Here is a 25,333-nt window from a genome sequence, read left to right as displayed (position 1 = left end):
AATGGTCACACACTTCTCCCTCCACCTCATCTCGACAAGCTTCATCGACACGGAATCAAAGAATCAAACTTCATGAATATTCAAAGTTTGCGTCCTGGGCGGCTGACAAGAGGAGAGAGGTCCACGGAGGTGCTTTCCTGCGTTTTCCACAAATCCAGCTTCCATCGAACAGAGCTCGACTCACTCTCCAGAGGATAAATCACCGGGCTGGTGCGGCTTTTAAATCCGTCTCCTCGATTCAGTAGCTGGTTAGATTTTTTTTGTTGTTTTTCATTAAATTTTAGAAAAGTCGTGCCTCTCTACCTCTTGGATCATCGGAACATCTCCAAAAATGTTGCTCGAACACCCGGGGTCAAGTTGTCAGAGCACCGGGAATTTCTCTCGGTACAGTTCGGGCCAAGGTAAGATCCGCAGTTTGACTCATTTTACTGTGTGTTATGATTTGGGGAAAGAGAGCAATGCGCTTTAATTGACGCCCCGGGGTCCGTGAATTGGCCACAATAAGGCGTGAAATAGAGGATAATGGGCCACAGGCGAATCAGCGCTGCATGACGGGAGGTGGCTCTTGTTTTGCTGTGTGAACTCTTGACAAGCGTGAAACAGACGCAGGGGAGTGCTTGTAATACATTGTGGGAAAACACACACAGCCCTGCAAAAAAGCTTTCACACATATGATGTTGAGTTGGTGGCCTGGAGCTGTGGGGGGATTGCAGGGTTAGAAGTTGCGAGAGACCCCCCCTGTATCATTTAACCCAGGCTGTTTGGATGCGCTTCTTTTGCGCTGCGTGTGGGAGACGTTATGAATCTGTAATGAGCCTTCATTGTCGCAAAAGAGTCACACCAACAGATGTTATGCGCGTGCTGTCATTTCGCACATGCTGCCCCGCGGTTGTCACGGGAGCGCACGCAGCCAGGGCGCACAGAGGGCGGATCTGTGGAGGGGAGACCGCGCACCCACCCGGACGGAGGGACCCACCCGCGGACGACAGGCTGCAAGCAGGCGAGCAGGAGCTGGTTCCCCACCAACAGGTGTCACATTCCTGCCCTGACAGGTGGGACACCTGAGGGAAGAGGTGGAGGTGGTGGGGCCTGGAACAGTGACGCCATTTTACGCTTCCGATAAAGAGCCAACTTGTTGATCTAAATATTTAGTGGCATTCAAGGATAAAAGGGAGGATTCCTTTTTCTTAAGTTTGGCCTGTTTCTGGAATAAGCTTTTGCGCAATTCTGCTTGACAGGCTGAGATCACTTTACGCAAAATAAGACATATTTTAATTTAATGTTAGATTGACTTTGAAAAAACTTCTTGGAGATAACTGATAATTCGAAATTAATTAATTTACAATTTCATACGGGAAAAAAATGACATTTTCTGCTGCGTCTTTCTCTAACGCGCTGACCATTACTCTGATGGTCATTTTATCGCTTTGTTGTCGCATTACTATCGGCCTCTCCCCCCTCAGAAGTAAAGCGATCAATACGACATAAAAATTATTACAAAGCTGAGAAGTAAAGAGGGGGCACCCGTGGACCCCAGCAGCCTTCTCCAAAACGCTTTTCATATACTCCTGAAATACAGGCAAATAGGACATTGATTTTAGATTCATCAGCGGCGCGCGTGGCTGTGGCACTACCCGTGATTTCCCCAGACGCTCTTTTGTGCCAAGGATCAGTGTCAATAAAATTTATTGGGGTGTTGGCCCGATCAACATGTTATTGAACAGCCAATCTCTCCCCTAAATAAACACTTGTCTTTGAGCACTCTGCTGCAACACTTCATACGTGTGTACGTGTGGGTGGGTGTGTGAGTCTGTGAGTGTGTGTGGGTGTGTGTGGGGTGTGTGTGTGTGAGATAGATATAAAGTAAGTTTCTTGTCATTCGAACAATAATAATGGAATTATAAGTTGTACCGAGTGTGGAAATACGAGCAATTATATTATAAAATAGAGCATTTATAAAATAATAAGAATCCAAGGCTCGATGCTATTTTCATTTTTCAAAGAAACGCAATCAATAAATAAATTCATGACAGAAAAGAACAAACCAAACAAGCTTCGAAACAAGATGTGGCCTTTCCCCCAGGCCCCAGTCTTTACGCACGACACTCCTAAAATCGATATGAAAATGGATTGCCATGAAAATACTACTTTACAGAATAAACCAACAACATCACTGGGCCCAGTTTCTTCCGGTTTGTGATTTGTAATTTTAGTCGTGTCCATCATGGTGCAGTTTCCACACGGGGGTCATTGATATCAGCCTGTTGATGTTGTGCCTAACGGCGCAGGGGTTGGATGGTTTCTAACTCGAGACAATTTACGTCCTCCCAGATACAGCAATATAGAAACAGCTGATATAGTCTGATGCGTGGAAATGTGTCTTCTCCTTTTCCAAAAGCAATGTGAGGTGTGTGGCTCTCGTAGTTTACAAAACCGTGATTGCACAAACGTGCCTTTTTAAGAAGTAAAAAAGTAATTCCCCCCTGTGCTCAATAAAACGATGAGAACAGGTAACGTAAAATGATGACTACAACGTTAGCTGAAGAAAAGTGGATTTGTAATGATTCAAATTCAGGCAACAAATGAAAAGTGAATGGAAAGGAACTAAACATATTTTTGGACGTCCCCTTGTTTGACAGGTAATATATAGGATACAATATAGTAACGCGTCCTTGAGTAACGTTACCACCCAGCCCTGAACCTCCTATTTGCCTCCCCCTCCTCAGCTCCTGTGTTTTCCTCTTCCGGGTAAGGTAGCCCTCGGTAGGCAGGTGATGTTAATCTATTGCCCTGTCGCCCATGGAAACACTGCAGCTCGTATAATCCTGATCAGAGCTCCAACAGCCCCGCGTTGCAAAACTCCACCGGCGAGCTTTATTCTCGCTCTACGACAAAAATACTGACGGCGTGTGTTTGTGGGTGAACCGTCCAGAGACGAGGGGGATTTGCGTGAATGTGAGCGTAAAATCATGCGCGATGGACGGACACGGTGAGCGCAACTCTCCAAAAGAGGCACAGCACAACACGGAGATGCTCCTCGCTCTGCTGTCCCAAAGTGAGCAGCTACGGAAAGGTAACCGAGAGCAAAGATATTGTCGATTCATCCTTCTTTTTTTGTTGTTGTTGCATTGTTTATATTTCCTGTTATTGATTTGTATAGAGTCACCATACATGACCATACATGTTGGAGCATGGCGTCTCTCAGTGGGCCTTCAAGGTGCTGTCTGTTGGACTCGTTCACTCTGCTGCTGATGTTCCAAGCGCGTCTCCGTATCCTCAGTGCTGTGTGGATTATTGATGCTACAGCTGTGCATTTGTGTTGATTTGGGGGAAATTGTCCTGTCATCTGGAACAGTCTTCGCCATGTGCAACTTTCGTTGCTCGAAATCTACTTGAATGAATTTTTTATTTTGTTTATTCAATGTGTCCGGTTAAATTTCGATCTATTTCTATTTTGGTTTTGGAGGATAAATCCGCCTTTAATCCGCTTCCCCAGCGCTTTGAACTGGTAAATTAGTTTTACGCATTTTTTACGCATTTGTTCTATGGATGCAGAAGGTCGTGCATGTTGAAGAATAACACATGCACATTACAGTTTTGTATTTTCACGATCAATACAATCACGACCCTACCTTTATTTACCAATACACCGTCATTTCTGGACAGACAGGCTACCAGCTGGTTATTGGAGTGACCTGATCCAAAGTTTCACATAAACGTTAAGATTTCGATTCGGATCAAGCATCTCCAACTTCGACTTATCTGGCTTTAACCGTTGTTTATCCATATTATCGGCTAAGTGACAACATATTTCGATATTTGATTTGGAGGAAGTGCCCGGCCAAACTCCAGCACTAAGGAGTAAAATAGAATTGGTTTTACGCATTTTTACGCACTGGTTTAGAGGATTGTTCATACTGAAGAGTAAGGAACACAAGATGTGTGTGTGTGTGTTTATGATCACTACAATCACGATTCCACCTCCACTGCCATTTTGAATAGGCATGCTGTGAGCAGGTTGACCTGGGAATTCACGTTTGAATATATTTCTATTGAGATTATGCATCTACATTTTTGGATATTCCACTAGGGGCCCTGCACCGTGAGATCGCCTCGGACACGTTTGTCGTTCTGTACCTTTGGAGACTATAGGCCGCGGTTTTCTAGTTGTACAGAGCGCGTTGAATAAGTGATGAGCTGGGTACACCTGTTTCTTGACGTGGCTCCCTGTGCAGGGCTCGCCGGCGATGCCAGAAGAAACGGTTCGTTAATGTTGCATGAATTGTCCACAACAGAACAATGGGAACGCGATTCCTGCGGACGGAATATGAAGTGGTTGAGCTTCGTTTAATTAGTAATAAAGAGGCCTGATAACGTCTTTCTCCACATGCCAGCAGCTGCTTGTGCTTATTTTTTTTACTTTGGTTGTTTGTTACGTTGAGTGAATATTGTTAGACAGCCTCATAGATCCGCAATATAACTGCAGACATGTTAACAATGAATGAGCTGTTAATTCGTCAAGACGGTTATTTACACCTCGATTAGAAAAGCTTCTCATAATTTAAATCCCGCGATATACAGTGCGCTTCCCTCAATCTGATTTACACAGAAAATAAATGTCGTATATATCCTTCACGTTTTGTATTTATACCACGATGGCTGCCTGCATCGTAGTGCACTGATGCCCATGTTTATTTCTAATAATTCTATAACAGGCTTTTAAACTAATCGATTGAATGTGGGAATGTGACTATTTTAATTATATCTTACTGAAGCCTAAATACAACAGTGTTTGCAAATTGAATGCAGTTGTTAAATAAATAAAGCTCCTAATATTTTTTATGTCTACATTTACCTAGTCAATGCTTGTGGCGGTTATATGGAATAATATGGACAGTGAGATGTTATGTAAGTGGATTGAAATAATATTTTAGGTACATAAGACAAATATGTGTATCTTGTATAAAGGCATTTATCCATATACTAAACAAGGCTAATAAAGAATGTGTTTGATTGTATTTGCAATCGGACCCCACTCCTTGCTTTAACACCATTATGCTTTATTTTGGTTTATACATTTATACGTTTATTAATTGATAAATAACAGACATTTTATTGGGTGAATAATAATTATAAGTAAGTTTGTAGAAGTGACAGTTAGTTACAAAATAACCTTTGCTACAATCGTTTTTATTTTACGTCAATTAATATGCACTCCTGTAAAATGTGTACATTATTTTAAAGATTGTTTTAAGATAAAAATGGCCAAATGTTAAAATATTTAAAGAGAAGAAAAGGCAAATTTAAGACATTTTGTGTCCATCTGTGGACACAATGGAATATCATTACGCATTTCTTTGTACAGAATATTAACGCTGCTGATGTTATTTTTAGCTACAAAGCTTATTGAGGGTCTTGCATAATTGAACAGGTCCAACCATCAGCAGATTAGTATGTTAAGGGTCCGCACATTACGCACAGGACGCGTGGTTCAGATGTCATTCGGCGCGTCGGGGCCACATTCACCCAACGACGACATTTTTGACTGAAAACTAATGTCGTGATTCCCTCGTGTCTCCTGCAGAGATCCCAGTGTGCGCGGGCTGCAATCAGCACATCGTGGACCGCTTCATCCTCAAGGTGCTGGACCGCCAGTGGCACAGCAAGTGCCTGAAATGCAGCGACTGCCAGGCTCAGCTGGCGGACAAGTGCTTCAGCAGGGGCGACAGCGTCTACTGCAAAGAGGATTTCTTCAAGTGAGTACACCCCAGGACTCATTTCAACATGGTTTTCGTTGATTATCCTGTGTCAAAAATATCCCTTTTTATAGCCATACAATTTATGTTTATGGTTTTATTGATGTCGACTTTCTGATTTTCCAAAAGGAGATTCGGGACCAAGTGCGCAGCGTGTCAGCAGGGGATACCGCCCACACAGGTGGTGAGGAGGGCGCAGGACTTCGTCTACCACCTGCACTGCTTCGCCTGCATCGTGTGCAAGAGGCAGCTGGCCACAGGGGACGAGTACTACCTGATGGAGGACAGCAGGCTGGTCTGCAAGGGCGACTACGAGACCGCCAAACAGAGAGGTGTGTGTGTGCGTCCGGTCTGGAGAAAGAACAACATGCGCAGTGTTTTACGCATGAGGAGGGGTGGGTGAAAAAAAGTCTGCATGGCCTGTTAGTGCGTCACGTTAAATACATGACGTGACAATGAGGTCACCCATAAACTCTGACCCACCTGTGCTAATTGCATCGTTGCCCGCAACCCAATCGATGGGGAGCTGCGTAAAGAGGAGGCCCGGAGGCTTTACACTCTGCTCCTGAATGGATCCGTTTACAATAACTCTTCATATTGTTCCCGTGTGCAGAGGAGACACACACACAGACACACGCACACACATACACCCAGAATGAAGGTCTTTGTGTCTGTGCTCCTATTATTTACAACATGATAATTATATCATACTTCTAAATGCTATTGGTGCATTAATTGTTCATCTACAATCATTTTAAGATATGTTTCAAATTAAAATAAAAGATTTAATGGAATACAATGACACATAGTATATTTTTACATTTTGAGTGCATGCACATTTTGGTTGTTTATATAGGCTTAAGCCACATTCATGTATTAGTGTAAAGGTAGAAGCAGTAACTCATGTACAGTATGTGGCTCAAACAGCAGTGTACCAGTTGTGTACTAAAACTGAATGCACATGACACAAATTACAATAATAACTCCGATATGCTTCTGGATCTCTTTTTTAAATTATGTAACATTTAATTTGGGTCATCCCTTAAAGGGAAAATATTCCAGATATACTATAGATTGCAAAAGAAGATGTTCCGTGACAACAGTACAATTTTATACATAATACTATTAATAGGCATATCCACCTACACGTTAGTAATATCTGTGTTTTACATGTTCCTTTACGTTCATGTGGGCCTGGTTATTGCCACAGATTCTCAATTTATGTTTTTCTTTCAGTTGATTTGTGGCTGTCAAATATACCAGAATATGTGCTGTCATGAAATAGTTAACAGATGCTCATGTTTTTTGCCACACACTGTTCAACACACCTACAACACACATTTTCATCAGATCCGCAGTTTAATACCAACACCATTAACTTTACAGAAAAAAATCCCAGCAGCCTCCGCTCCTCGCAGGACAGCCCGGCCATGGTCAAGTTTTATCTCCCCATCTGTTTGTTTGAATTTACTGCTCGACACCATGCACTGATTTACGCGGCAACTTTTCGCAAAAAACACACACGTTTATTTTACTAATGAGAGGGCGCAATTACTTGGGCAGCATCCATTTGGATGATGGTTTTATTTTTTTTTTGTATTTTGCTGTGCTGGCAAACAGATGTGCAGACATGATGCAATTAGGCACAGGATGCTAGAGTTTAGTTTATAGGCAGAAGAGCATTAATCCATTAATGATGAATTAGAAAGTTGTGTATTTAAGAGGCTGCTCTATATCATCAGTTGCTATAGAGTAAACATACTTTTTTAGTTTTATTACCATTGATTGAATAGATACAGTATACTTCACTATTAACTATGCAATATTCATTTCCGTTGGTGCAATTCAATGGCTAATGGGCGGTTTCACTATATTCTCACTCTGTATTGATTTTAGTTCGCTCTATGTATTATATCCTGTTCTATTTATATTTTATAATTCATTGTTTTTATTGGACGTTCACTCATTATTACTTTCCTGTCTATTTTCAATTGCCTCCTATGCTGCTGCAAATTTCCCCATTATGGGACTAATACAGGATTATCATATTTTATCTTATAGGCTCTTTCTCTACATGGGACACTTTATTCTCTATACTAGCGACAACAAATAATTCAAATACTGACATGGAAGTAAAATATCACAGAAAAAAAAACATTATTTGACCATTACTCTCTTCATTCCTTACAAAAAGCTAAATTGATCTTATGAACAGAATATGTTCAGTCCCAGCTCACATTGTGTATCGTCCGCTCATTGTTTCAGAAGCAGACTCGACTGCAAAAAGGCCACGGACAACCATCACGGCCAAGCAGCTGGAGACACTGAAGAACGCCTACAACAACTCTCCCAAACCTGCACGCCATGTTCGAGAGCAGCTGTCGTCCGAGACGGGCCTGGACATGCGAGTTGTGCAGGTATAAAGCTGCACATTATTATCCATTAAAGGCTATTCCATTAGTGTCCGGACTTCATTATCAAGGGACAATCGCGGTTGAACTGGCACAAGCTCACCGTACGACAGAGTGCGTGGTGTGGGGGGAATTTACGGCCAGATTGAGTAAAATGAAGTCCGAGCGAAAGTCAGCGTGGTTTAAGTGCAAGCTCGTTAACAATGCTAAGAGGGGCCCTTCGCATATTGTCCACTGCTGAGGAGCCGCACACTGGTCGCTGGGTGGTGGTCATATATATTGTTTTATTTGCAAGGACAAAAGTAGAGACAGAAGCCACTAAAATGCTTCTCGTTATTCAGTAAAATGGAAGGGGTGAAGGGGGGTGGGGTTCACTCAGGGCGGAATATCATTAAGGAGAATGTAAAACTGCTCTTTGTGCCTGTGACTGAAATGGATTAATTTTTGTGTGCGAGATGAAATTAAACAGAAATGGGTCGTTCATGCATTTTGTATCAGAAACTGTAAACGACAGCACGGGGAGATTTGAGACACTTTCCAGTCAGACCATATACGCTGCATGTGTATTTTACTTTTTCGAATGTGAAAGCAAGAAAACGATACAGTACACACATGTACTGACTAATTGAAGTCAGCCGCACACTAACCTGTCTGGCCCCCGGAGGTGATTACAACTTGTAGCTGTTGTGAAGTTCATTAAGTGAGTGATAAATCTAGTGCAGGGGACGCTGTATAGTCCCAGGATTACTGTTCAGTGTCACTGCTTTAGTTCCCCACACTTGAACTCATCCAAGTGGGAAGTCGTGTCCAGACAGTCCTTGAAAGTTCACTTCTTTTTTTCTTTTAATGCGTAAAAGCAGGATATGTGCATCAAGGAAAGAGGACTTCAATGTAGCAGACTTTGGCTTGTGTGTAAGAAACATTAGGGTTAAAAACTAAAAGGGTATATTTATAGTCAAGGTCTTTTACAAAACTTATCTGACCTAATTTATCTCTTTTCAGACATTTGTTTTAGATAGTGAAATGTATTTTAGGAAGTAATCACAGTCATTACGTGATTATAAATCTTGTATTTCTCCCCATCAGGTTTGGTTTCAGAACAGACGGGCTAAAGAGAAAAGGCTGAAGAAAGACGCCGGTCGGCAGAGGTGGGGCCAGTACTTCCGCAACATGAAGCGTTCGCGGGGGAGCTCCAAATCTGATAAGGACAGCATCCAGGAGGAGGGAATGGACAGCGACGCAGAGGTGTCCTTCACAGGTAAAGACCCCACAGCACTCATTGAGCCGAATCACAGAGGCCATCGCAGCAAGTATGGCTTTGTTCAGTTCAAGGCCAAGACCTTGAAAGAAACTGAACAAGATAAATGGATTTCAGCCATCAGTAATTTTATTATTTACGTCTTAATGTGTACACCTACCATGATGTGACAATTTCTTCCACAAAACGACGCCTATCAAATAAAAGCATGAGCTTGTTAACATTGTAAACTCATCCTACTACTGAATGCCTTTGCTAAAAAAGGAGGATGTTTGGCAATGTTAAAAATACAAAATTCATGTTTTGTATAGTTCTAAATAAGATTGATATATTCCTGAAATGGTTGATCAACGCCAGGAGAAGTTGAATTATTATTTTCCCTGACCGCTGACTCATTAGAATTATGTAAGGAACATGCTAAATGCTATATATTTTATAAGTCTTTTCTTTTTTGTCTTTGACTCTATCATGGCATTTTATTCTGCGGTTTGTGCAACGTTTCATTTCAAAATGAGTAACTGAGGAGGGGCAAATTTCTCCAAGCTTTCCGAAAGCAAGCTTGCTTAGCTGGGGCAGTTCGGCATTTTTTAGCGGCCATAAAGAAACAACAACTGTTTTACACTACTCATAACATACTAGATCACTAACTTGCAGTGTGCATTGCTATTTACAGCCCTATTTGCCATGTGCTTGCTCCCGCTACCGTGTGTGTCAGACCTCGTAGTCTGGATAACTGCCACTTGGAATCTGATGCACGTGAGAGAGATCTTTGTGCTCGTGCACGTGCATTAACGGCATCAATGTAATTAATTGTGCGGTAAACGCTGATTCAAAAGTACTTACAAAACTGCACCTTGTCTCGTGTCTTGTGAGGAGTCCTCAGTTTAGGGCTCTCTGGACAGTTATTGGTCAAATCAAATTAAGCATTTCATTCATAACATGAGATTGGCTCTAAGTTCAGATTACTTTGCTGCCATACTCGTCCGGAATACATTGAAATAAGACAGTTATGTTTCATTGGAATAAAATAAATATATAAAACGCAATATATTAATTTTGCCTTCTTGTGCTCTTTGCACAGACGAACCACCCATGTCAGAGCTTGGCCACACCAACGGCATCTACAGCAGCCTCAGTGAGTCCTCTCCGGGCTTGGGCAGCCGCCAAGGGGGCAACAACCACGGCTCCTTTCCTCTGGAGCATGGCGTGCTGCCCTCTCAGGACCAGTTCCACGACATTCGCTCCAACAGCCCGTACGGCCTTCCTCAGTCGCCAGGGTCACTGCAGGCGCTACCCAGGCACCAGCCTCTCATCTCCAGCCTGGTCTACCCGGAATCCGGCCTTTCTATCATGACGCAGGGCAGCGGGCCCGGGATCAACCCTGCCGTGAGAGTCTCCATGGGGGCAGCCAACGGACCCAGCTCGGACCTCTCGACGGGCAGCAGCGGGGGATACCCAGACTTTCCTACCAGTCCTGCCTCATGGTTAGACGAAGTGGACCACGGGCAGTTTTGATCGGTCATGGACAAGACATTGGACATTTTTTTCTTGGTTTTCTCTGTGTCTTCTGTTGGATTTTAGGAAATGGGCAGTGAACGTGTCAAGGACTAGTCTGCTATCCTTGACTTGGATCTCACCAACATCTGATTTACAGGTATCAGCGTTCAATATCTGGATAGAATGGGGGAGAGAGATGCCCCTCCTCAAAAGCACTTACAGTCTTACAGCCTAACAGTCGTCCGTCACTAGTAGAAGTGTAGAAAAAGAAAGGAATCTGTCAAAATTGTTTCATTTTGCAGATACCACAATAAGCTTTTTTCAGAACAATGTACAGACTCAATCATTTGGATCTTCACACCCTCTTATTCTCATCTCCTCCCACTGCTATCTGTTTTCGACAGTGAGTTCAGGTGCAGAAATCCGTTCTAAGATCAGAGTCTTTAAATGTCTGGTTGTTGCCAAATGTCTACATATATATAAATATAATGGTTTATCATTGTGGAGACTTTATTTTTATACAAACCCCTTCTTGGACATGAATAAGAACCCAGATGTGAGGACTTTGTACATTCTTAAACAGGGACATAGACAAAAATGTAGATGTTGTCTTAAATGGTACCTAGGGGTCCAATTACTTCTATGCATTTGTGTGTTCTCAGATGTATCTTGTTCGTTTTGTTCTACTGAAAACAACCCCCCCGAGGACCAACTGCTATGGCACCCGGGGTCTGATGTATATGTTTGTTTATGTGGGGAAATGTTTTATGTCTTATTTATTCCTTCTGGTGATGATAATGATGATGATTCCTGATTAAATGGCAGGACTTTAATAAATTTGTCACCTTAAGCAAGATGGAGTTCTATCCTTTTTGGCTGGATTACTCAACTGTGCATCACATAAGCCAAAATAAGTAATATGCATGTTTAAAGAATAACCTTCTGAACATAGGGAAAGTTTTGGACGGATTTTAAGTCTTTTTTACAATTTGGATATTTCTCATAAAAGCAACTAAACCCGTGCCAACAAACCACGCAGGGTAATCCTTCATATTTATCTTATGTCTTACTTGCGGCATCTATCCCATATATTTAATTTGTAGCATAACCCAGCGCTGGCAGTGAAACCAGAGCGAGCCCACCGTTCGGCTGCGTCTGCAAATTGGGTCCCTGGCTAACTACCAACAGTGTATCAGGGGTTCAACAGCTCTTTAGTGCAGAAATGTGATGCAGACAGAGTCAACTCATCAATTCAGAGATTACTGGGTCTTGTTTGCCCAAATGCCGCCATGGGAAAGGAATCTCCAATCCATTAGCCGAGAAGGGATCAAGTGCCCCTTGTGAATTTCCTCATTTGTTTAGTTAATTCAAAGTCAGGTTCAATTAAATAGATTAAACTGTAAACGTGTGTGTGGGGTTGAGTGTGTGTGGGCGTGGTATGTGCGCGAGGATGCATGTTTATGTATCTGGTTCGGGAATGGCTCGTGATATCATACAGACACTTAAAGATTTTGAGCTGTGCTTTACATCATTTGTCACATTTTAAACCTTTGGCACTACTTTACTACTTTTATTATTTATCGGGGTGGTACGTCCCAGAGAGTGAACCTCAAAGTTCTCAACTGAGTCATCCTAGTAGTTTCAATTTGTTTATTTTAGCGAACCAAGGTGGAAAGTAGCCCTTAACATTTACTCATCTATTGTAGTTAACTGCAGTTGTGAAGGAATCTTATTTTAAATGGGTATTTCGATTTTTTATCAAGCTTATTCAATTTCTGTAGTTTCAAGTTTACAAAATTAAATATAAAAACGTCAATTAAAAAATCTGACATTTTCCTATGGATCAAACTGTTAAAAAAAAAATGAATTAGCCGCATTATTAAAATGCTGTTTACACGTCAATACATAAACTATTACAAAATATATATGAATTATATTTGTATTCATAACTGTTACACTAAATACACACTTCTTTAATGCATTAAAAAAAAGTTACAAAAAAATAATATTTAAGACAAAGCATTTAAAAGTTTCAGTGTGTCTGAAACAGATCTATTAGGAATATAAAAATAATCCTAGTGATGTTTACACTAGCGTGTTTCATCTAAATTCAATTTTTCTATACCCTAGAATGGGCCCTTTATATTGACATCTCTTCGGAGCCCGCCATGATTTCTTACAGCAACCCAGACTGGATTTTAATAATTGTGTTTCCTAAATTCATGCACAAGTATCGGTCTGCATGATTGTGCAACTTTGTTGTCTGTGCATGTGCGTTTGGGGGGGATCTGTACACAATCACATGCATGATGGTGATACCCAGCTGTCCTCCAACCTTTTCTCTGAGAAGCATAATCCCCACCGTCCCCTGCCATTAACGGCTGCCTGCTGCGCTCCTCAGTTTCCCTGAACAAGAAAAGGAACACCAGACAGGATCCTCAGCTGAATCCTTCCAGGTGAGTGGCAGGTATCACTGTTGCCTCTCAAAAGCGGCAGGTGCGTAACCGGAGCCCGAGAGTGTTTGGCGAAGACAGGAGAGGGGGTGAGAGTGAAGTGTCAAAGGCTGTGTTAAGCTCCTGCGTTATCCGCCTCCGTCAGTTTACCTGCCCGGTTGTTTTTGGGGTCAGACAGGCTGATTTGTCGCAGACTCAGAGCAAACAGGAAGTGCTTGGCTTAAACGTCTAAGCTGTTAATTGTGGTTCTGTTTAACAACGGGGGAACTAATGCCTGCATGTGTACCTGTAGGATTCTAAACTATCTTCGGATTTGTTGACCGCATGACATTGGAGGTCAAGCCATTTCTTAGTGAATGATCCGACTTTCTCTCACCTTGAGCTCCGGCTCGCAGCAGGTGTGAGAGTTTGGTGACCATGGGATGAACTCTCTTATAACAAATAACTGGGATTATCCCAACCCACTCTTCCAGATTGAGTTGGAAACCCAGCATTTACGGAGGAAAGAATTAGATTAAGTTGCAATTTGTGAGATGGCTTGTATAAGACCGGCAGAAGGTGAGAGGTGTCAGCTTTAACAATCCAAACACAGGCTGCTTCACCATGAGTAAATAAGAAAATCATGGAAAAGAGCTCCGGAGGCTCCTGAGGTTAATTGTTACGCGTTCTTTTCAAAATAAAAGTCTGTCCTGGGGTTAAAGTGTAAAGCTGCTAAAGATGACAATGCTGATATACAATTTAATCAACGATTAAATGATGCTTCGGCAGCAGCGCTTTACTGTTGCTCAGCGCCAAGATTTAAACAGGATACAGTTATCCTTCTAAAAGACTCGGCCATTCGTTTTGGGTTATGTTTTGGCCTTGATTTGGTTTTGATTGGTCGAAAAAGGTAATCATTTATGACCATAAAATCTGACATGTAATTTCAGAGATGGACCTTTAATTTCAAATCTTTCACCAGTAAATTGTTGAAGAATACACTGATTTAATATAATTAAAACTAATTATATAGAGCCATATAATTACTGATTCATTTAGAATTTTATCGTTTCATCTTCATCTTCACATCTTTGGGTGTAACGGGGTGTTTTCATACAAGCAAGAAATGTTTAAGGATTTTTTATTCAAATATCTTTTTAAATACAAAACCAAAAATATGATGTGACTTGATCTAAAAATATAACAATTCTAAGGTTTAGACTATAATGTGTAAATTTGAAACAATGAAACAAACTACTAAGGGTTGCCTATTGCTTACAGTGACTGTTAAACTGTTGCTTTTAACTGTCCTTTCTGTAAAGGACTCTAAGCCTGGCAATACGCCTGTTGTCTCTCACACACACACACACACACACACACACACACACACACACACACACACAAGCCCCCCAGTCCTATGTCAGATGGTGCTGAGTAAATCAGGTCTGACAATAACACCTCCCCTGGGTCCTACACATCACAGCTACAATTCAGACCTAATGGAGCAGCAAAGGAGGGGAGGCTGCGTGCGTCTGTGCGTCTGTGTGTGTGTGTGTGTGTGTGTGTGTGTGTGTGTTTGCAAATGTATGCATGGTAGCAGCGGCACGCTCTTTTTTCATTTTGGGACCTCAGGGGAAGGATGAAGAGAGGAGGTAGTGGGGGGGGGGGGGGGGGGGGGGCATTATCCATGTTACAGATATCAATCAATTAAGTGTTAATGAATAAGATCCTCCAGTGGTTGAGGCCTCGTGGTTGTGCAGAGGCAGAGATTGGAAAAGTAAAGGAAGATACAGAGAACTAAGATGAAGGAAAGATTAGTTGGACTAGTTGACTGCATCATATCAAGACATTTAACATTTAAGAGTAATAAGCATACACATGTTTAATTTCAGTTCCTTAAATATATTCTATATAGACAATAGAACGTTTTCATGTAATTAAATATTCCGATTTTCAAATGGGAGAGAAAGTACACGTTGCATAGCATGGTGTGTTCTTGATGGTGCACGGAGGAGCAAACTAACTGCAAACTCAGCACTTGACCAACAGGATACTTTTGTTTATGCCCGAGATTAATGGCGGCCGCATTAAAGCAATCTAACTAATCAACACGGTCATTAGCGTGTGTTTTCCCTGACAACTTTAATCAAGTCCATCACGGCTCTGCCTCGCCATCAGCCGCCGGCCGCATAATTATCTCTTCATTTCGTTTTGCGATGGGATTGCAATATCCAGTAATCTGTCTGTGATGCTTGACTGAAATGCATTCAGGGGGGAACATTCATATCAGGAGCGTTCGTTGTAGCAGCTCTTCTTCTCGTCGCTAAGTTCAAATGTTTGTCATTTTTTATAAGAGCATTTCGTACGAGCTTTAACTGCGGAATGTGCGCATCAGACACATACTGATTTCCAGCTGGGTGTATTTTTTTTCCCACTATTATCACTTAATACTATTATAAAACCACAAATGTCCGAACAATTACAAATCCCCTGTTCTACAGATTTGTAAATGATAAAAAACAAGGAAAACCAAGCAGCTCCTTTTGATAAACGACCAAAACGCCCAATTACTGAATCTGGATTTAATTAATTTTCTGTGTATCAGCTGAGTAATTGAGTAATCATTCCAGCATTAATTGTTTTTTTATAGGTTATAAATCTTCCATCGAACATTCCTGCTGGTTTGGTTAGCGGATGGAGGATAACAACAATGAAGTAGCTTTAGAAAATGTGTGTTGTGGCACCGGCAGATACTTTTTTATCATATTCATCTCAGCGTATTTAAAAATTCTGATGCTCTATTCCCTCTGTGTTTTGCCTTTTTATTACGGTTGTCAGGATTCATAACAGCACGTGCTTATAGTGGCCTCACAGCGGGATAATCACCCCGTTTCTCATTAGGAGCCTAGGCTCTGCAGAGGGCCATCGCGGGGCCCTTTGGCATCTAAGAGGTGTTAACAGCTCCCCACGGGAGGCTGTCTGGCTCCCACATAACCCTCGACCTCCCCGCCCACGACCGCAACACTCACCAAACCACTCAGACTCACAGATGGTCGCCTCACCAGCAGCCAGCCATCATGCTTTTCAATTATCGCTGCGCCGGGGAAGGCCATTGCTCAGCTGTCACCGCTAAAGGGACGTAGGGGACAGGAGAGGAGCCAGTGAGCGGGAGACGGAGAATTCCTGCATCCAAAACTTAGAAAAACACAAAGAAGAGATATTAAATATACTGGAGGAGTTACACGCATGGTTCTAGATGACTAACAGAAAACCAACCATGGGAGCTGATATACGTCTGACCATCAAAGAGGGTCTGGTCCTCCTTGTGCCCACTCTACTCTGATCTCTGGCTAAAGGAGCTGATGAATCACTTAGTATAATTATGGTATTTGAAGTCAGCAGTTGAGGGGAGCTGACGCATGTGAGCACGGATCACATTTGTTGAGATGGGGGGGGACACGGAGGGCAAATCCTACATGTTTGTCAGTGTTTTAATTTGAAACTTGCAAGAAAGAAAGAAAGAAAGAAAGAATCCCCATAGGCAATTATTCTGTATGAGTGTGAACAATTAAGACTTTTAGGCCTTCATATGTTACAAGTGCCATCTCCCTTTAAAATACTTTAGTAGAAGTGCTTCAAATATTGACTATTTCAAAAAGCTACAACATTTAATCCATAATTCGACCTATGGAGGCCACCATTGGGTTATGTGCACAATGCACTCTGGCCCAATTGCTTTAATAGGTTACCCTCTGCTTACCAAACTGTGGAGAAACTACAAATGCAATGCCACACTGGGCTGCTATTGGTCAAAGTGTTTGGTCAAAGGGAAACAAAGTGATGTAAGTTGTCACACTGAAGCGTCTGCGCTAAATTAAGCCAACACCTGTATGGTGTCATATTTCCTTACAAGAAAATAAATTAGCCAATTTCTATTTCTATAAATGCTATTGCTGTGTTTAGGGAGCAAAAAATTATTATTTGAGGTCAGAGCCACTTCTGCTCTCATTCAAAGGCAAGTTATTGTTTCCAGTTGTTATTCCATTGCCAACGCGATTTTTGGTAAATATCTTCTCAAAGCACAATTACTTAAGTTGTATTTAAAGTTTTATTTCAAAGAAAATGTATAAAATGTATTGAATCAGTGATTTGAGGATTGTTTTATATATAAATCGGACAAATAGCATGTCTGTAAATCCATTTGCTGCATTTATCCTAAACACGCGGCCTCAGATTTCTATTGGACTATTTCCGACCGAAAGGCACACCATTTGTCTTTTCCCAGCGAGAGGAAGTAATCCCGCTTCAGTCCGAGGGCGCCCCGAGGTCACCGCCATCAGTTGGCAACGCTCAATCCAGGTTGGAACATTTGTTCTCGGCCCCTCTCTGCCTCTCAACCCCTTTGCTTGTTGTTTTCTTTCCCTTTTTTTTTTTTCATAATTCATGTCAAAGGATCTCTGGAGAGATGAGTGAGGGTGGTGTGTGTTGGGGTAGGAGGGGCGGGGGTGGAGAGGACAAGGGGGTGGAGAGGGCACACACTTAATCCCCGGGTCAAGATGTATTTATTGAAGATTAATAACCGAGCAGCAATCTCATCATGCTCTCGATGATTTTATAATTTGGTTTCTGGGGGGGGGGGGTGGGTGGGGGAGGGGTGGGGTGGGGAAGGATCAGGGGACAAAAAACAAGAGGGAGCTGCGGAACTATTGTTAACTCAGGAGAATGGATGCACTACAGTTATTTCCATGATGCGTTTTTAGGCTTAAGCACTGTATCTGTGAGGGTTTATGCATTACAGGGTACAACTTGTACAAAAAACACAAAGACAAACACAACACATCAATCCAATCCATCCTGTCGTGCATGTTTCAATTACACCGATAGGAATCTTTCTTCCATAAGACAAGTTAAAACACAACAACTTCTCGTTTGACATGTTGTAATAGGGATTGTGGATTTACCATAAGCCCTGATTTTACCATAACCGTTCTTTATTAGAAAATGGTCAGGCTTACATTTCTGTGACACGTTTAGTATTTCATTCTTTTCTGACGGTTATTTCTAAGTTTTTCATAGTAGGTTTTTCTATTTGTTAACCATGCAATCGGTAACTTCGCTATATAGGTAAAAAACATTCCATCTTAACACAAATAACCGTCTGTTATCATTTGGAAGTACCTGAAATTGAGGGGGAGGTATAGAAGTTATGGTTATTATACTGATGTTCAAGCATATACAGTGTTTGACTAAAGAATAACACTAAGAATTGAATGAAATTTTGAATGCAGATGTTGAACCTTAGTGCCCTTCACTGATAAACTGTCCACTCTACATCTATAGCTCTATACCAGGCTCCTTTCCTGTGGAACCAGCTCCCACCCTCCATGCGGGAGGCAGACACCCTCTTTACATTTAAGGCTAAACTTAATCCATTCCTTTTTGATAAAGCCTAGAGTTAGGGCTGGATCAGGTGAGTCCTGAACCATCCCTTAAATATGCTGCTATGCTGCTGGGGGAACTCCCATCATGCACTGAGAACTTCTCTCTCTCTCTCTCTGTGTATCTCCACATTCATTTATTCATTTTTAATACATGTCACTAACTGTGTGTCTTTTTCCTCCCAGTCACTCTCTCTCTCTTTCTCTCCCTCTTTGCAGGTATCTCTGACTCCAGAGCTGCAGGATAACACCTATTATAATTTTTATTTTTGTTAATAATAATACTTCTTAATTATTCTAATTAATTAATAAATTAATACAATATATAGATTGTTGCTGCTATCATGAATAATCAGTAACATCTTAACACTGTTTTAATTATAACTGGTCAGAGCTGATACCTGATGGTGCACAAGTGTTCCTGGTCTCTCTACCCCTCTCCATCTCTCTTTCTCTCCCGTCTCTCCCCTCTTTTCCACCCATCTCTCCTCTCCTCCCCATGATTCCCTGCTCACCCCACATTGAGTCTGGTTCTAGAGGTTTCTTCCAGTTAATGAGGGAGTTTTTCCTGTTCGGTTTCTCTATAAAAAAAAATTAAAATGTTAGGTCTTGACCTTCTGTGTAAAGTGCCTTGATATAATGTATATCATGATTTGGCACTATACAAATAAAATTGGATTGAATTATAGTGCAACCCGATATTTTCAATTTGGTTGAAATCAAGTAAACAGTTTGTCTGAACATTGCATATGTAGAGTAGCAGCGTGCGTCTCATTCTCCTAATGGACGTGTTGCATATTATCGGATCAAACACCACAGGAGAGGGAGAGGTGGAGGAAGAGATATCTTTCGTCACCAAGCAACACGGGGAGAAAAATGGTAAAAAGATAAATTTCAGCCGAGGGTAAAGGTTCAAAGTTCAAGGTGCAGTCTCCCATCCAAATTTATTTATACCCCTAATAATCATGAGTGGATTGAATAGATTGTTTGTCCCTGACCTTGGTGATCAAGCGAACCTTACGCCACTATATCAACGCGGACAGGTAGACATGTCTGCGCGGCGTGACGGCTGCCACAGTCGGCACAGAGACAGAGAAGGCAGGAAGGATGGAGGGGAGGGAGGGAGGCATGTATGTAGAGTGGAAGCGATGGGAGGTGAAGGGGCACCGCGTTTGCATTTTGTACGGAATGAGGAGCAATACTGAAGGATGTGTGAAGGACGCAGAGGGCAAAATGTGCAGTGTGTTTTTGAGTGCGTATGCATGCGTGTGCGTGTGTGTGTGTGTGTGTGCGTGTGTCTATAAAGAGGCCTCGACATTCTTGAAGAGTAACAACACTGGGCTCACTGGTCTGTGCAGGCTGGAATAGACAGGGTTACAGGGGCGCTGAAACAGGATAGACAAGGCAGGCCCTTACCTGGGGCCCCGGGGCGAGAGGGGGACCCTTATAATTGCTGATTATGATGCTCCGCAGCAACGACAATTTGTAAAATTCTGTAATTGGCTAAATACAGAATACTGCAAAGGCCCCATCCTACTTTCTGCTGAAAGCTTTGTAATGGAGACTTGGTGAAGGTCTAGAAATGCACGAGCTATTATGTGTCAGAGAGGGAGATTTACTCCTTTACAATCATTATTTATGTGTGTGCACAGTCTGCACTTTGGCATCATGTGTTTTTTTTCTGTTTTGGGGAGGTCAGTTTCTGCGGTTGTGGCTAAGGAGACGAGGTAGAGCGGGTCGTCCACTAGCTAGAAGACCGGCGGTTCAATCCCATCTTCCATCTTGCCTGGGGACTAGGGATGGGCATAATTAATCGACGATCGATTGGGCAGTGTTTGAAAAAAACGCCACAGTCCTACTCAGTTACCTGCGACTGGCTGCGAGCTACCGTGTAGTTCCATTTCCAAAGTAAACATGAAGAGGTCACGGCGAAGTGTTGCATGGGACCATTTTGAGTTAAAAAATGACTTGGTTCACTGCCAACACTGTGAAGCTATCCCAGAGGCTGGGGGAGACGAGGAGCCTGCGTTGTCTGACACGGACGAGGGGAGCGCAAACACCGGAGCCGCGGCCAGGCTAGCCAAGTTAGCACGGAGCTACCTGTGTATCAGGGCGACGTCAGTCCCCTCAGAGCGGGTTTTTCGGCGGCTGGACTGACGGTCACCAGGCTGCGTTCGTGTCTGACCCCAGACCAGTTTAACATGCTCATCTTTCTCAACACAAATCCGTAGGCTGGTGCTGAAGTTGTATGTGAGTTACTGGTTATTTTTATGAAGCTTTCTCGACTCGGTACCTTGTTTGATAGTTTTGAGTTACATTTGGCAAAACCTGTCAGAGCTAAGTATTATATATTTGTAGTTGTTGTTTAACATTATGTTATTTTATCTTATTATTTTATTTTGGAGAAAAAAAAACCGAGGGTCAGTTGTGTTTAGTAGCACCGGCTTCTAGCTGTCGGCTCCGCTGCTTAAAATTACGGCAGCGCATATTTTGTTCATCTTGTAATAAAGATCTCAATGAGGAAACATGCTTTTTTTTCCCCACTGCATTTTAATGTAGTTTATAAATAGTGAATTTTTTAACTTGAAAATATTAATGATTAATCGAAAATTCGTCATTAACTCTCCCGACGATCGACGAAGAGAATTTAATCGAACGCCCATCCCTACTGGGGACCCCAAAATGCTCCTGGAAAATGTCTAAGTCAACAAATGTTAACCTTTAGTAAGTGTATCAGCTTTACCTTTGACCAATTGGGAGTGTTAAAGCTCACAGATTAAGGGTTCAGTCGTGGTCGAGTATAAAAGCGTCACCATCTCACTGATTACAACATCAAAACCCGTTCTGAACTTTCTCCCCCGCTCAGCACGTCCCTCCCGAGGCGAGGCCATCGCTTGAATCTCCGAGCATTAGCCATCAACCGGCCATCCCTGGTTACATTAAATGTATTTAGATCTTACAAAGTGCTCCCCCTTGACTCCATCACTTCTTTAAATGACTCAAGAAGCAAAGAAAAGGAGGATGGAGAGGAGGGGGGGGGGGGGGGCGGTGGCGAACTCGAGAAAAAGGGTTGCTCGGGGATTTACGGTGACTAAATGCAGGGGTCAGGCTGGGTGTGTGGCGGCGGTATTGATCAGCGAGCCATGCAGCGCACACGTGGCCCGAACCCTGACCCTTAAACAGCGAATGAATCTCAATCCAATAGACTGGAGTGTCTGGTGCAGCGTGGACACACACACACACACACACACACACGCAGCACAAATACATATGTACAAATACACTTGTGATCTCACTGCCATAGCTACTAAACAACACACTGCCCCCTCTGTCCCCGATCGATATCAGCAGAGCATGATTTCCACATTATGGATTGGCAGTTCCTTAATAAAAGAAAAGATGTGGGTGTGTGTGTGTGAGTGCTGATGTTTGTGTGTGGGCAGTGTTTCTCCTAAGATACTGAAATAAAGGAGATTGATGTCATAATTCCAGCAGCAGGTTTCCGTTGCTGAAAGGCCTTCTCTTTTTTTTTTTATCCCGTATGCAAACACACAAACACGGACTGGGCCAGTCCAGTCAGCCCTTAAAGAGCGGGCTGCTTCACAAACATGCATGGAAAACATCTCCTGATAAGGAAAAAAAAAGGTTAATGGGTAAAAAATAAACCAGGAAACGATCAAACGTCCGGCTCCCACCTCTAATTACACTAATAGGATGAAATCCACACAAGGACACGTGGATGAGAATTATGGCATCTGCAGAGACGATCACATGCACCTACAAGGACAGAGCGAATGATACACATTGAAATATTGTGGGGAAAATTCCTGTACACAAACAAACGTGAATTTTCCCCACATATTCACAGTATGTTACATTTTCATTATAATTTTAATTATTTATTGAAAATTAAGTCCAAATATGATTTCATCATATAGATATTACTTAAAAGTAAATTAAAAAGTTTATAAAATAAAATAAAAAAAATGATTTAATCAGTATTCGGGATTGTTTGTTTTCAACTTGAAAGAAAGTATACATTTTAATGTGTACTTTAAAAATCAATATTGATCCATATATTTTTTATTGATTCATCAAAATTCATCAAAAGTGTTTCAATATTTTGTCTACATAAAAGGGGCCACTTTCTTAATTATTTCTTACAGCACACTTGTTTTTTCAGTTCCTATTTTGGAATCATGTAATTCATTGTGCGTCTTTGTTTTGTTTGACAAACACTACATGTCACAGAGAGCGGATTAAATCCTCACATCCAGAGTTCACAGTATAAACTTAAAGCAAAAAAATAAGGCCTTATATAAAACACAATATGGTATTTTTTACAATGTGATTGTATTGGGATTACAGTAAATTTAAATAGTGGTCTTATACACCCATAATAAAATATAGTTACTGCAACAATATAAAGCACGTTTCTAATCTGCATTATATTTCTTATGAGGTTTATGGAGGTTGAGATCAGCCTCTGTTTTACAGTACTTACAATATTACATTTATTTTGATCGGACCTGTTTCGAACTCAGTCCCATATGTAGATTGCCTACCTTCATAAGTGCACAGTAAAATCTCCAAACAAAAAAAAACCCCTGCTGGGATTATTCTAATGTCAATGAAAGGCTCCGCTCTTTATTTAATGCCCGCGTCCACTTTGCATCTCTGAGATCTTGACGCTGACACACATCCCCCCCCCCCCCCCCCCCCCCGACCCTGCCCAGTCCGCACAGGCATGACACAAACATAAGGCTTTACTAATAATCACTTCTTCTATCTTCTTAACTCCCCCGACCACATGCATGTGCCCATACACACCAGAAAGAAACACACACACACACACACACACACACACACACACACACACACCTCCTGCTCTCCAACAAACACAAAACCCTTTTACATAATGAAATTACATAGAGTCATATGTTACATCGTCCACTAGAGTTATGGGTGCGTTTTACATAAAATTCACATCGGGGACATTGTCCGAGATGCATGTGTGCATACGGATTTACATTTTAGAGGGTATTAAAGAAATGAGCGGGGTGCAGTAAAATAGGAAGGAGGGGAAAAAATGAAAAAGCGGCCCAATTTCCTGTTCTATCATTTCAAATCCTGGCAGCCATAAATAACGCAAACACACACCCACTTTCTCTGTCGACCACCCTCATAGGCCCACTCTCACTCGCACAGGAAATAAAATCAAAGACACATCTGTGCATAGGGTGATTTACTCGCACAATAAAATAAAATATTTGTTTCACTGAACCCCCCCCGAAAAAAACGTACCTCCTCCTGCAATGATTTAATCACGGCTAAAGACCAATTAATATTTTATATCTAAATACTGAACGTCTTCACCAACTGGAACCCAACTTGTGCTTTTCTCACTTTTTCCCTCCCCATCTCTTCATTCATTCAGATCACCAGGGGCTCCAGTCCTTCCTTAATCCAACACGGCTCCACGAATTCCAACGAGGCAAATCTCATATTTCTAAACACTGGATTATGCTTTTCTTTTATTACTGCTGAAGCAGCAGGAGAGTCGCGGGGGTTAGGGGGGGGTAAGGCCGAACTGATAGGATTACCAGAAAAGCCTGCAGACTTAAACAAGAAGGGGGGGGGAATAATAAAAATGAAAAAAAGAAAATACAGATATGCGTTCATTAAGATGATGACTGAATAAAAGAAGGGCTAAAAATACTGGTAAAAGGTAAAAGTAGGTCTGACACAGAGCTGTAATCCCGACATAAGCTCAAAAGCAATTCAACAATGACACAGAAGAAGAAAACACACATGATTACATGTGGTGAGTGGAAACTTGGTGCACACACACACACACACACACAAAAACGCACACACACAGACGTTTACTTTAAAGAAATGTGCCTACCAGCTGAGTTAAAGGAAACAAACAATGCCGCCAGTGCACAAACAGAAACATGGAGATAAAACCACCTCTTTAGTGAATGTGGGCCGGATGCTGCAGATGACCTTGTCACGACACTGACCCCGGCTATTACCTACATGTGTGCATTTTCCACCAGTCGCACCTTTATGGGCATAATAACACCATCACGCCTCGGCGTCTCGTCACGGTGAGAACGGCCAAGAAGGGGAGGATGGGAGCGAGGGAGAGGGACGGTGGCGCAGGCCGGGAGGCGCAGCGGGGGGGACGGGGGGGGGGGGGTAAAAATGACCTTGCTGGAAAATAACAACAGCAACCCTTAATGTGTTGCATTACAAGATGTGTGATAAAACACTTTTATGGGGAGGGCCGTAAACGCTGCGGTCTCATCCCCGCACTGTGCCCACTCAGCGGCCCATTTGGTCAATGCGGGTGTGTGTGTGAGTGGGGAGGGGGGGTGGTGGTGGTGGTGGTGTCCAGTGTCCAGACCCGGTGATCTGGACACTGCTCATGATGGTGGGGAGTCAGCAGCACGGACTAATTGTCTTTGTTCTCACCTTGGTGCAGGTTTACTCTGCGTGAATGAATATACCCCCCCCCCCCCCCCTCTGAATTCAC

General features: G+C 42.3%; 1 protein-coding gene across 3 annotated transcripts; it reads left to right on the top strand.

Annotated features, from left to right (window-relative positions):
- The first annotated feature begins 331 nt into the window (after positions 1-331).
- On the top strand, positions 332-10,940 carry lhx3 (LIM homeobox 3). 3 transcript variants are annotated; one of them, XM_053411467.1, is made up of 7 exons: positions 332-401; positions 1,009-1,014; positions 5,585-5,756; positions 5,886-6,088; positions 8,022-8,173; positions 9,254-9,425; positions 10,507-10,940. In XM_053411467.1, exons 1-7 carry the CDS (start codon positions 332-334, stop codon positions 10,938-10,940), a joined length of 1,209 nt encoding a protein of 402 aa, XP_053267442.1. The 3 variants fall into 3 exon arrangements, with proteins under 3 accessions (XP_053267442.1, XP_053267443.1, XP_053267441.1); XM_053411468.1 differs by lacking the exon at positions 1,009-1,014; XM_053411466.1 differs by lacking the exons at positions 332-401; positions 1,009-1,014 and adding an exon at positions 2,977-3,073.
- Positions 10,941-25,333: the final 14,393 nt, after the last annotated feature.

Source organism: Pleuronectes platessa, chromosome 19 (genome assembly GCF_947347685.1).
Source record: "Pleuronectes platessa chromosome 19, fPlePla1.1, whole genome shotgun sequence".
Taxonomy (NCBI): Eukaryota; Metazoa; Chordata; class Actinopteri; order Pleuronectiformes; family Pleuronectidae; genus Pleuronectes; species Pleuronectes platessa.
The sequence above is the reverse complement of the archived record's forward strand: the minus strand, read 5'-3'. Positions and strand labels throughout refer to the sequence as shown.